The sequence below is a fragment of the Myotis yumanensis genome, unplaced genomic scaffold (genome assembly GCF_028538775.1).
Source record: "Myotis yumanensis isolate MYYU_CA2020_CCGP unplaced genomic scaffold, mMyoYum1.0.hap1 SCAF_4, whole genome shotgun sequence".
Taxonomy (NCBI): Eukaryota; Metazoa; Chordata; class Mammalia; order Chiroptera; family Vespertilionidae; genus Myotis; species Myotis yumanensis.
Window position 1 is genome coordinate 90652958 of NW_027223755.1, and position 13508 is coordinate 90666465.

Below are 13508 nucleotides of genomic sequence, written 5' to 3' on the forward strand. Positions count from 1 at the left end.
AAATATCCTTGCCCACTAAAAATCCTCCTGTAATCTCACAATATTAATCAGTTCACTGTCATGTGCTTATGTTTTTATCAATAATACATTTTATTTCCAGTCTTTTCAAACTGAGCATAACAGTGAATGGGGTCTGGGTTTTGGAGTTGTGACTATAACTGTTAGGTAATGGTAAAACACTGACTCGACTGCGACCAGGAAGCTACCTGTTGACAAGGGAGGGGACACAAACACAAGAACCAGTGTTCCTCAGACCGAATCTGCTATTACCTATTAGCTGGGACATGTCTATTCTCTCAGGAAGCGAGGATGGGAAACAGCTTCCCTCATAGAAAAAGCCAAACAATTGTGGTCTGTTTCCTAATATGTACCGTCCTTTCCTCCACTGGCAGAGTCCTAGAGTTACCTTCCCAACCCCTGAACCTCACATTCTTACACAATGCCTGTTGCCGCTGAACCAAGGCCCTCCTTAAAGACAGACATAGTGAAGAGCAGAACTTCGAAGAGTAGGAGAGGCAGAGAACAAATTCTCAGTCTCTACAGGGAAAGATGGGTTGGCATTCAAATGCTCTTTGTGCCATTGTGGTACATGCTTGGGGATGTGGGAGGAGGTAAGAGCTGATTTTATTGAAGCAGTTGCCACTTGGTACCCTCTGGAATTTCTGGCTCCAATACTTAGCAATGGTAGATGGTGAACTATATTGCTATATACCCTTGAAGCCACATAGACTCAGCCACACTGACAAAGAGAGCCAGGAGTAGAAAGAGAACCTCCTGTCAAGGACAAGGACAGGCTCAGGGGAAGATGGCGATGAGGACTGTGCCTCTGAAGAACCTTGCCATGGGTTAACTGAGAAGGCAGAAAGAGGGCTGGCCTGGAACTTGGGAGACTGAGTCCTTCCTGGTCTGGTCACTTCACTTCTTTGGGCCTCAGTCTCCTCATCTGAAAGGTAGTAAGAGGGTTAGCTGGCTCCCTAATGTCCTTTTTTAGTTTGAGATCTGTGTTCTGCTAGTTTTGGCAAAAGGCACATTGAAATGATTAAACCCCTCCGCAGGTTATCCGCTACCCCCACTTTATTCAGCAGTTCTAAGTACACTTCAAAAAACCTGAAAAATGTACTACAGAGTCCACATTTTAATATTCTTTGGGACTTATTCTGAGTTATTTTGACCAAGTAAAACACTAGGGAACAATGCCACAAATCTGCAGCTTATCTGGAGAACAAACCAAGCTTCATCTGGCCAAATCTGCTAAATCAAAAAACCGTGCTTACTTCTTTAAACCTTTAACCTGTCATGTAATATATCTGGAATACCACTGAGTTTAACCTTGTGTAGAAAGTCCAGAATCATGTTACCATTAAATATTTGTTTGTGAGATTTGGGACTCGCGTGAAAGCACCTCCATCTACCCTGTGTCCCTTGTTCCGTCTCGATGGCCCGGGTGGGGGCAGGACTGGGCATTGCTGATAGAATGACCCCTACACCCTTCCTTGTGGCTCCAGTAGTTTATAAACACCATAGTTTGTGCTGTTCTGTGATTGCAGAATAATAGGTGGTGTATTGAAGGTGGTAGTTTCAAATATTAAGGCCTGGTCTAGCAAGTCTTCCCATGCTTTTGTTTTCAAGGCTTCAGGCTAACAGGCAGGCTGGGCGATGTGGACACATGCCTTTGTCTTACATGTGTGGGGCTACAGACAAAAGTCACAAGATACTCAAACCAGTTTGTATGTGGGGTACCCACCTTTACCAGTGTTGGCCCAGGCTTTGCTGAGGACACAGTGTTTGAGGGGAGCACAGGAGCTGTGGACCTTGTGGGGGGCTGATCCGTAGTAGCAGGAGTTTTCAAGAATTCAGGAACTGCTGGAGACACTGTAGTAAACTGGTGGAAAAGGCAGAAAGGGAACAAGTCTGTGAAATCAATGACAGTAAAAATAGAAAAACCAGAATTATAAGGGAATGACCTCATTTAAAAAAACATCCTACTACAAAAGAAACAAAAGGAAAGTATACTATTATGTTGGAGACCCAGATGGAGGAATAACATGTCTTACCTCCATAAAACCAATTATTTAATCTTTGCCCCAATAGTATAAAAAAGCTAACTCTAAATAGGGTTGGATTGATTAAACTATAGTGTTTTCTCAGGAATATGGTCAGAACCACCCTTTTTTGGCAGAAAAAAAAGTACAAGACTCTTGTAAAAATGGTCAAAGCAATACATGGTATTCCTAAGGTTTGCTTGCCATACAGGTTCGCTAATCCGGGCTAATTCAAATGTCATCTTTAGTCTTTGTTTCAGGGCCTGATGAGCCCCTCCACCACACCCAGACCCACCATCAGGCAGCATCTGGGAGAAAGCTTCACTCCTGCAGGCCCACTCCTGCACATGTCCTTAAGTGTGGCTCACAGCTCATGCTCCTACCTCCAAACCCAACTAGGTATTCATCACCCTCTCCCCACATCTCTTGCAAAGAAAATATGGCGACTCACACTTAAAGCAAGAAGTTAATTTGTTACCTGGGCAATTATTCAATTTCAATTTGGGATCATATATTAACAAAGGAAACCACAGAAGTCTTGGCTAGGTTTTTATCAACCACCTAACAGTCTATTCCAGCTAGCACTCTACTTTAAGTATTCATTTACTGGAAAGACATATTACTATTACAATGAATCAGTCAAATCTTGCCTATTGATTACTACTTGGGTTTACTATTACTAGCCTTATCTTAAGGAAAAATGTCTTTCTTTATCACAACGTTTCCAAACAACTCTCAAATTCATTACAACAATCAAAGTCAGTTCTCTTTTTGAAGTATTTGGGTTTAAAAATAGCAAATTGTATTTTCCCTCCTTAAAATAAATGACCTGAAAAGTCAGAGGGCTATTAGCTGCAAGAAATATGAAGCTTGGCACATACTAGATACTCAATAAATGTTTGTTTAATGGGTGAATGGAAATTCCTTGTGGTTTTACTCATGCTAGGTCACACTCTCAAGCCTGCTGGGCCTGTATGTGTGTGAGTGTGCAATTAATTGTGCTGCCCATGTCAACTCTCTGACATTTTTTATTTTGCCATTGATTTCAGCTTTTACGTAATTATCAGTAACTGTAAGTGTTGACAATAGAAAAGACTTGCTTTTTAAAAAATGGCTACACTCAGTTTCATTTTCAAACAAACGAAAGGAAGAACTTATTCAAAGTGTTGACACCTATGCTCCAGGCTGACTTCCGCCCCCAATGGCCCTGCGATGCCAGCTCCTCGATGGACCTCTGGCATGAAGTGAAAGATGTCAGCCAGCTGATCACTGCTCTAAGGGCTAGGGTTCTAAGTTATTTGTTTTCCTTTCACTTTGTACATTTTTGGGAAATGATACTTATCTCTGGGTCAATTTTCACACAGGGGAAAAACATTCCTTGGCTATTAAATAATTGGCATATGAAGTAGAATCAGATATTGAATTTTAAAATATATATTTCCTTGCAGATAAATTCTACTAACCTGGCAGCTATTTTACCAGTCCAGCCCCCACTGGCTGTTTTGATAGTAATGATGCATTTGAGAGCAGTCAGTGTTAATAATCTGAAAAATAACCCAGGAGCATGAATGTGGTGTTAACTGTTACGTTTATGGAAACGTTTTGCCTATATTTCTAAACCTTGCCTAATTGACTTCAGCCCTGATTACTGACTGGTACTCCCATCTTCATAGCTCTTTTGGTATTTCAGTGTGACTTTGCTATTCGGAAAACCACAGATTCCAGCATAATACAAGAATAACTCAACTGAGATACCAGTGATTAACTTTACCTAATCTGAAAATAAATTCAGTTAAAAAGAAAGAAATAGCTAAACTCTGCTTTACATTTTGCCAATCTGTTTCATGTGCCTTAGCAAAAACCCTCCAAAAAACCTTGGGTCATATGTAGATGTTAGAATCCTAGTGGCTAGAGTTACAAAAATAAAAATGTAGATATTAATGCTTCTTAAATGACAGTATTAAAAAAGGGATTAAGAGAGAATATCCAAGCAATAAAAAATACACTTATTTTATTTCACAGTAGGTTGAGCAATATGTTAAAATCTTAAGAGAATGCTTTAAATGTGCTGAAACTGCCACTGAGAACTAAGTTCACCTTATGTATTATCAAAACTCAGTCTCAAAATGATTCAGAATCTTTTCTCTAAGGAAACAAAAAAGCTGCAAACTTTGCTTTGTTTTACTGGATCTGATCACTGTTCTCATCACAAGTAATAGGTCTCATGACTACTAGTTCTGTAACTGTCATCATAACGTCATGAAAGGAAATGTCAGGAAACATTGTTGCCTAAGAGTGGATATTTATGTGTTAAATAAAACTCAAAGGAAAGCACTTCCAGTCTTAAAGACTGACCTTTCTCTTACTAGAAATTGCTATGGGAAAGTACGGATACAAAAGAAAAAAACAAGTCAGAGCAAGTGTTTAAACTGACTCAAGTTTCATAACATTTCAGGGTTTAACACTGGTTCCTTCTGAAAAGATGATATACTTCCAAGGACCAATCACTGTTCTCTGGTAAGTTCCTTTTTCATTACAATTTCTTTACACAATTTAAGGGGACAAAAACTAGATAATTAAAGACAAAGGTGTTTTGTTTTGTTTTTGCACTGTTGATTTAAAATCTATAATTAATGTGCTTTTATTTAAGAATGCATCAGAGATCTTAATTATGATGGTAATATGCAAATAGATTCAAAATGAAACTATTTAAAAAATATTTTTTCCATATTCCAATCCCCAAATAAAATGAACACTAGTCAGTGAATAAGTTGATTATAAATAAAAACATGTGCTTTGAAAATTTAATAGATAGACGGATATTTTATGTTTGTATTTAAACATTTCATTTTTAGAGCAAGTAGTTGAACATTAAAAGTGAATTAACCCATTAGAGCACAACATCACCTGAACAGTTAGTTGTTACTTGATTGCCTAATTAGCAGTGAGGTTTTGCATGTATCCCTCTCATTTAAAAATCTATTTTTAAAATAAATTGTGGTAAAATATACATAACATAAAATTTTCCATTTAAACCATTTAAAGTGGAGGTGACTGGAGGATCAGGGGAAGGCACTGCCCCCATCACTCCACTGCTGCTGCCGAAGTGGGCCTAAGCCATCAGTAGGACATCCCCTGAGGGCTCCCAGACTGTGAGAGGGGGCAGGCTGGGCTGAGGGAGCCCCCCTCCAGTGCACGAATTTTCATGCACCGGGCCTCTAGTTTGTAATAAAAGTTAGTATAACGCTGATTATCTAATGAATGTATGCATGGCTTACCTATTAGACCTTGCATATTCTCTCTGTTAGCTTAAATCTAAGGTTTCTATATTATTTGGCAAAAAGTCATCTACCTGAAAGTTATTGATACACTGGGGAAAAATAGTAGATAGTTTACCAAATTTTCCTAAGCTTGTCTTCTTGAAAATGCACAGAGTAACTGACCAACAAGGTTCCTTGAAGCACTACTTTGAATTCAGCACAGGCTTGTCAGACCACACTTACAGTTAAACATCTGTGTTTATAATAATGAATTAAATGGCTTCAGAAATTGCTGAGAGAAAAGTCTTCAGATGAAAAGAACCAGTGTAAGAGCTCCCAGTACCCACATGTGGCTAGCTGTCCTTAATTTCCTACAGCTTTCCATTGTTCAAGAGTTGCTCAAACATAAAAGAAACTGAGCTCCAATACATGATGTGTGTTCCCTTTACATTTTGGTAAATTCCTTTCCAGCTGTACTTTAATCAGAATTGAAAAGACAAGAGAAAAGTCCAAGGGAAAGCAGTTTTAGTCTCTTACAGACCACACAGAAACACATCCTATCTAATAAAAGAGAAACATGGTAATTAGCATACCACCGCTACCCTTCCCATTGGCTAATCAGGGTGATATGCAAATTAACTGCCATCCAAGATGGCGGCCGGCAGCCAGGCAGCTTAAAGCGAACATGAGGCTTGCTTGCTTCAGTGACAGAGGACTCCAACGTTCCCCGCCTGCCTTGCCGGCCTCTGAGCTTGCAGTTTGAAACACTGTAACAAATATAGAAGCTAAACAAAACCCCAGAAACCCGCTTTCAGCCAGCCGGGATCTCAGAGCTGGAGTTGATACAGTGTATCGATTATAGAAACCAAACAAACCAGATACCTGCTTTTAGCAGCAGAAGCCTCAGAGCTGGAGCCAGAGCTAAAGCTGGCCCAGAATAAAAAAGTAAAAGAAAAAAAGGAGCGGTTGGGAGCTTCAGTCACCCACCAGCCTGAAAACAGCCCTCAGCCCCTCACCCAGACTGGCCAGGCACCCCAGTAGGGACCCCCACCCTGAAGGGTGTATGACCAGCTGCAAACAGCCATCATCCCCTCATCCAGGCTGGCCAGGCACCCCAGTGGGGACCAACACCCTGATCCAGGACACCCTTCAGGGCAAACCAGCCAGCCCCTACCCATGCACCAGGCCTCTATCCTATATAGTAAAAGGGTAATATGCCTCCCAGCACCGGGATCAGTGGAGCAGCGAGGCTCCCAGCACCGGGATCAGCGTGACAGGGGGCAGCGCCCAAACCCCCTGATTGCCCTGCGGCTCTGTGTGTGACAGGGGGTGGGGCCACAACCTCCCTATCCGCCCTGCTCTGTTTGTGACAGGGGAAGGCGCCCCAACCCCCTGATCAGCCCTGCTCTGTGCCTGATAGGGGGGAGGTCCCCAACCACCTGATCAGCCTGCGGCTCTGTGTGTGACAGGGTGTGGCGCCCCAAACCCCCCCGCCCCCCCCACGGGCCCTGCTCTGTGTGTGATGGGGTAGAGCCATAACCTCCCCATCGGCCCTGCGCTGATTGTGACAGTGGCGGCACCCCAACCCCCTGATCGGCCCTGCTCTGTGGGTGATAGAGGGCGGCGCCCCAAACCCTGGTCCACCCTGCTCTGTGTGTGACAGGGGGCGGTGCCCCAACTCCCCTATTGGCCCTACTCTGTGAGTGACAGGGGGGAGCTCCTCAACCCCCTGATGGGCCCTGCTCTGTGCGTGTCAGGAGGGAGCTCCTCAACCCCCTGATGGGCCCTGCTCTGTGCGTGACAGGGGGTGGTGCCGCAACCTCCCCATCGACCCTGCCTTGAGTGTGACAAGGGACGGAGCCCCAACTCCCCAATCGGCCCTGCTCTGAGCCTGACCAGGGGCTGTACCTAGGGATTGGGCCTGCCCTCTGCCACCTGGGAGCAGGCCTAAGCCAGCAGGTCGTTATCTCCCGAGGGGTCCCAGACTGCGAGAGGGCACAGGCCGGGCTGAGGGACCCCCCCTCCCCCCCGAGTGCACAAATTTTTGTGCACCGGGCCTCTAGTCTATAATAAAAGCGTAATATGCTAATTAGACCGGACAGAGGACAACCTTCTGGACGAAGCCGGGGCTGCGAGGGCCGAGGCAAGGTGCCTCGGCTGTGAGGGCCGAGCCCCTTGCATGAATTTCATGCATCGGGCCTCTAGTATTCAATAATTGTTTTCACTGTTAAAACCTACATCTTAAAGGAAAAACGTGTTGGTGTACCGTACTGTCCACATTGCAAGGTCATTAGCATTTCAGCACTGGGGTTTCAAGAGAAGTGGTTGGAAAATCTGTTCTTTACTTAGATATTATGAGTTAAATTTTTTGGTAGGGAATGTTTCTTTTATTTGAATACTTTGCTGTAGGACTTAATCCTCTGGTATCTGTTCTGAAAAGAATGAAGGAGACTATAGTCAAAAGACATTTTGGAATAAAGCAAAGCATTAAGAAATCTTGAGCTTACTTTTCTCTCAACTAATTATCTGTAATAAAACTTTTAAAGAATCTAAAAGAAATTCCCTACACTGGCCTTGAACTTTATATTAGGCCAAGTGTTCAAAAAAAAAAAAAAAAAAATGAACAGGGAACCCAGCCGGTGTGGCTCAGTGGTTGAGCATCGACCTTTGCACAAGGAGGTTAATGGTTCGATTCCTGGTCACAGGTCACATGCCCAGATTGCAGGCTGGATCCCCAGCAGGGGGTATGCAGGAGGCAGGCAATCAATGTTGATGTTTCTATCTCTCTCTCTCTCCCTCTCCTTTCCTCTCTCTCTAAAAATCAATAACAACAAACATTTCAAAAAATGAACAGGAAAACTAGAAAAATTCATTTAAGCCATAGGATTAAATGTGCAGGATTAAATTATTAGGCAACATATGTAAAACACTGGTTCAAGTAAACAAGAAGCAAAGTGAATGCTATGCAGCGCTACTCCAAGTATGGTCTGCGGACCTTTGTTACCTGCCCGCGACAAGGATAGGAAGACTAATGGAAATCTGATGTCACCCCACTACTTTCATTGTATTTTACAAGAAAATTAGTCCACAACGCTTTGGAAATTAAACAAACTATATAAAAAACAAACGCACACCAGTCTTTCCCTACAGGCAGTTGAACGACCACTGGTCTATGGCAACTGAAATCACCATCAAACTCTTCCACAGTTCCCATTAAAAACTAAGAATCTCAAGAATATCTGAAATATAAGACATTTATGTTGCTCTTTTATTATCTTTGCCCTATAAGGACTATTTTAATATTAGTAATGAGACTGACTTGGGGGGGGGGGTGAGGTACAATGGTAATTTTAAAGCAGGAAAAAGTATATTGCAGAGATCATCTCCTAGGATTTTTCATTTATTAAGGCAGTAAGCACTGCTTGTGTTGGATCTTGTGTGTTCAGTATGAAGTTACTAAGATAAAATGATGGGACATCCCTGCCTGTTGGAAACTTCATGTCTAATGAGAAGCAGTGTTTGCACATAGGTTCTTTCCCCTTGAACTATAATAATGTGAAAGGAATTATATTTAGGGAGATAAATATATTTTTTATATATCAAGTGAGATGCCTGGATAAGTTCTATAAACAACACTAGATAACAGTGAAAATAAAATACAAAATTTGCCAAAACAATGTAGCACAGTTAACAGAGAGATACTTCTTTAATTACATGAATAAAAGTATAAATAATAAGAATCTTTGTCAGATTCCTTACTTATAAATACTACAAGGGAATTTTATGAAGGACACACAAGCCTTCATAAAATTTAAGAAGGCCTTGAGGCATATGGTACAGAAATTACATAACAAGTAAAGTTGCAGTGAGCCAGCTCTGATTCTGGGTTCTTTTACTTGAATGTGTAAGTAGGGAGTGTACCGTACTCGAAAGTGGGTATCTGCCCACAGGCTCAGTTAACAGATAAAGAGCAGACTATTAATGGTCTGCACACAGCAGGCAGAAATGGTGTCGCAGCAACACTAAAGCATGTTATAAAAACTGTTTAAGTTCAAGAATGATCTAAGGCAGTGATGGCGAACCTTTTGAGCTCGGCGTGTCAGCATTTTGAAAAACCCTAACTTAACTCTGGTGCCGTGTCACATATAGAAATTTTTTGATATTTGCAACCATAGTAAAACAAAGACTTATATTTTTGATATTTATTTTATATATTTAAATGCCATTTAACAAAGAAAAATCAACCAAAAAAATGAGTTCGCGTGTCACCTCTGACACGTGTGTCATAGGTTCGCCATCACTGATCTAAGGCAATAAATAGAGCATACTTATTTTTTAAGAAACACGGCTATTCCTTTTTTTCCTTCAAGGAATTCTGGAATGTAAGTCCAATAGATAGGACTACCTCTGGTTAAAGTTTCTGACTTACAAACTTAGCTGAAGACCAAGTTTCAGGAGCAAAGTAAAAAACCTAATAGTATAAGCCATCCTGGGAAAAGGAGAATGAGTCTGCACAGGTGAACTGTCGTGAAGCCATTACCAGGTAGATGGCTGAATTTTTTTGTGTTACTAAAAATTCTGTGTTACTAAAAGCTAAGGCCATGCTATTAGCTGTTTAATATCCTGACCTACTCAGACAGAAGCAGAAAAGAACCCAAATGGATAGGTAGAACTGTGTTTTAATGTTATTTAATTTCATACTTGACATTCTTTTTAGCCCTGTTTTTAAAGCTCATAACCAGAGTACAGCAAATATTGAGAACATAGTAGGGGCTGGTTTTCCTTGCTCTCCCTTTCTGCCTGCTTAGACCTTGGACCATGGGCTGGTCCCTGACCCATCCTTCTTCCAGGCCAGGTTCCAGTAAAGCTCAGGGGCTAGTCACTCTTGCCCTGTAAACTTGGACGGGAGTATAGGAACTGTAGCTACCCACATCACCTTTGATGAGTCCAAGCTGGAGAGGCTCTGTTCTCAAAGGAAGAACACAAACACTGCTGCAAACTGGATGCTAGTCAGCCTCATGGTGCTGAGTTCAGTTCAATGTTTACTGAGCACTTTTCCTGAACTAGGGCCTACGCTAGATGTTAAAGACAGACACACACACACACACACACACACACACACACACACACACACACCTCTTGTCCTCTAAGAGTCAAAGTTCTTCTCATAGCCCAGTGATGGTGAACCTTTTGAGCTCGGCGTGTCAGCATTTTGAAAAACCCTAACTTAACTCTGGTGCCATGTCACATATAGACATTTTTTGATATTTGCAACCATAGTAAAACAAAGACTTATATTTTTGATATTTATTTTATATATTTAAATGCCATTTAACAAAGAAAAATCAACCAAAAAAATGAGTTCGCATGTCACCTCTGACACGCGTGTCATAGGTTCGCTATCACTGTCATAGGCTCACACTTTCACATTTTATTTAGAGGCATAGACACAATAACAAAGAAATTAATATAGTTCAGATTATAGTAATTAGTACAAGGAAGAAAATAATGCTGAAAGACAAACAGATATTCATGAAAGAGAAGAAATGCTGTAAGAAAATATGCAAATATTTTTAATCTCCAAACTTCCATACTTCTCTGAACCCAGGCCTCCCCTGGTATAAGAGTTAAGGCAGATAACTGTTAAATTCCTTTCCAACTAAAAAAATTCTATGATGTTAGATTTTAACAAGGACATTTTCTACTGAACTTGACTAATCCCATTAAGTAGCTCAATAATTTTGACTTTACCCCCCCCCCCCCCCCCCTGCAAAGCCTAGCCTTTTGCCTCATTACTTCAAAGAAAGCAAGATGTGTAACCAGCAACTCTATTGGAGCCATCAGAGAAGATTCGGCCAGGATTCTCATTCTTGCCATGTCTGCTCAAATTTACATGGTCTGATCTGGAAATATGGCCTCAATATGTGCCCCCAGTGTTTCAGCCAGTACATGAAGGATATAGACTTCATTAAGTTGGACCAGGTAAACTTCCATGAATGGGTCACTTAAGACATCTCCCTTGCCCTAACGGGTTTGGCTCAGTGGATAGAGCGTCAGTCTGCGGACTCAAGGGTCCCAGGTTCGATTCCGGTCAAGGGCATGTACCTTGGTTGCAGGCACATCCCCAGTAGGGGGTGTGCAGGAGGCAGCTGATCGATGTTTCTAACTCTCTATCCCTCTCCCTTCCTCTCTGTAAAAAAATCAATTAAAAAAAAAAAGACATTTCCCTTACCACAGAATGCTATCTCTTGTACATGAAATAAAAAACTTCAGTTATTTAAAAAAACACAAAAAACCCCCAAAGCCTAGCAGCCATTTTTAACAGGGGCCCTTCATGCAAACTGCTCTTTATAGAGATTTCTGCACTGAACTACCAGCCTCTGCACTGACCTGCCAGCCTGTACAGTGTTTCTGCCATCTGAGCCACCCCTTATAAAGGAATTCCTGGAATCCTACTTCAACCAATAGGACTGAGGCTTTCTCCACCTAATCGGAGTTGTGCAGCTCTGACTAACCAGAGTGGTTCTATTCTGACCAATGAGGACAGTGCCTTTTGAACCAATCAAAATGCGAGGATTTGGAGTCCTCATTTGCATGAAGACAGACCAATCAAGGCAAAGGGGTGGTGACTTCTGTCCATATAAGCCAGCTACCTTCTGGCTTTGAGAGTATACTTTCCTTTTTCACTGAACACTGCATTTCCCTGGCTGAGCTAAAACAAAGATGTCTTATCAGAGCGCAGAGTAGACCAGTGAGGACCAGAGTAGAGCTGTCTACCCAGAGAGAGGCCTGGCCTCAGGGCTACCTTACAGCTATGCTGTTTTCACAGCCAAGCTGTATCACAGTTGAGCTGTTTTGCACTGAATAAAGCTTCCTTCTTCAACACACACCAAATTGGGGATTCCTAATGGGGCTGAATTGGTGTTAATAACCATCAGTTGACAACTATAAGGAGAGAACAACAAATTATATACAGCATAGGAGTTCTTATAAAACCAAAAGAAACATGAACACCCACTGAAAAATAAGAAATGTGTATTTCTAATGCAATTATAAAAAATATTTTAGATTCTTTTGCATGCACTAGATTTTCAGTTCCTAATACAATCTGACACATAAAAGGTGCTCAATATATAATTGTTGAACAGGAGAAACCAAGATGGTGGCATAGGTAAACACTGGAAATTGCTGCCTTGCACAACTACTTCAAAAATACAACTAAAAGACAAAACGGACATCATCCAGAACCACAGGAAGGCTGGCTGAGTGGAAATTCTAAAACTAGAAGGAAAGAGAAAAGAACACTGAGACTCAGAGGAGCTGCGGAAGTAAAGTGCAGAGGTACGGAGGTACATGCACGTGGAAAGGGCTGGCAACTGAGGACGCGGTTGTCTTTTTCAATCGGGAGGGAGTCTCAAGCTCCCGACTGCTCTGAACTCCAGTTCCAGGCAAGTCTCTGGGACCCAGACTCATATGGGGAGCAACTGGACTGTCTGGCATCGGGCGGAACTCGAGGGCGGCTTTCTTTCAGAGGTGCTTGTAGCGATTACCGGGACACTGAGACACGGGGCCTCTTAGGGTAGGACTGAGGAGCAGCCATAGCTGCTTGCTCCGCCCTGTTGATCCCCTGAGACACCGCCCCACCCAAGCTGTGCGCAGAGGCTTTTGCATATGATAGGCCTGGCCCTTTGCAATCTGAAAATTACCTAACAAATTGCAGCTGGGTCAGAGAGACCCAGAACTTCCAAAAGAAGGCCCAAGGCCCCACAGCAGCTTGCACTGCTTCACAGCTGGGCCTCATCTGGGCACCTCCAAACCCCAAACAAAGAAGAGGAATCTGCAGGTCTCTCCATAGCTCCTGCTGGGTAGCCTCAGGCAGAGGCTAAATTAGCACCTCCTTAGAGATCCAAGACCCAGTGTACCCAGTGGTCAGAGTGGGACCATCCAGATTACAGCTCCTCAGATTCATAAGGGACACACTCAGGGGGCAGACTCAGTGAGCACCAAAGCCCCACTGAAGCAAGTCTTGCCCCGGAGGGGTGTCTCCAGAACAGAAGTTCTCCCACTGCAGACACAGCCGATTCTCACAGCCAATTGGCCTGGAGGTCAATTCCTCCCAGTGATATCTACAACAATCAAGGCTTAACTACAACAAGACTGTGCACAGAGCCCACAAAGGGGTGCACCAAGAGTGGTGGCTGAGCCA

At 42.5% G+C, this 13508-nt stretch overlaps 2 protein-coding genes across 9 annotated transcripts in view; one reads left to right on the plus strand and one right to left on the minus strand.

The window, feature by feature from the left end:
* LOC139009042 (small ribosomal subunit protein uS14-like) overlaps positions 1-13508 on the plus strand; it is a 92058-nt gene that overhangs the window by 63151 nt on the left and 15399 nt on the right. For 4 of the 5 annotated variants that reach the window (XR_011471250.1, XR_011471251.1, XR_011471249.1 and 1 more), the window contains exon 4: positions 4498-4559. Coding sequence is in view for 1 of the 5 variants with exons in the window: in XM_070412952.1 (XP_070269053.1) it covers positions 11114-11284 (171 nt within the window). In the remaining 4 variants the exon portion in view is untranslated. Of the gene's footprint in view, positions 1-4497; positions 4560-11086; positions 11285-13508 lie in introns of those variants that run through there. The other variant, XM_070412952.1, reaches the window with a different exon arrangement.
* Positions 1-13508, minus strand: part of MRTFB (myocardin related transcription factor B) — a 200475-nt gene that overhangs the window by 29391 nt on the left and 157576 nt on the right. For all 4 annotated transcript variants that reach the window (XR_011471248.1, XM_070412950.1, XM_070412949.1 and 1 more), the window contains one exon: positions 1745-1882. Coding sequence is in view for 3 of the 4 variants with exons in the window: in XM_070412950.1 (XP_070269051.1) it covers positions 1745-1882 (138 nt within the window). In the remaining variant the exon portion in view is untranslated. The remainder of the gene's footprint in view (positions 1-1744; positions 1883-13508) is intronic.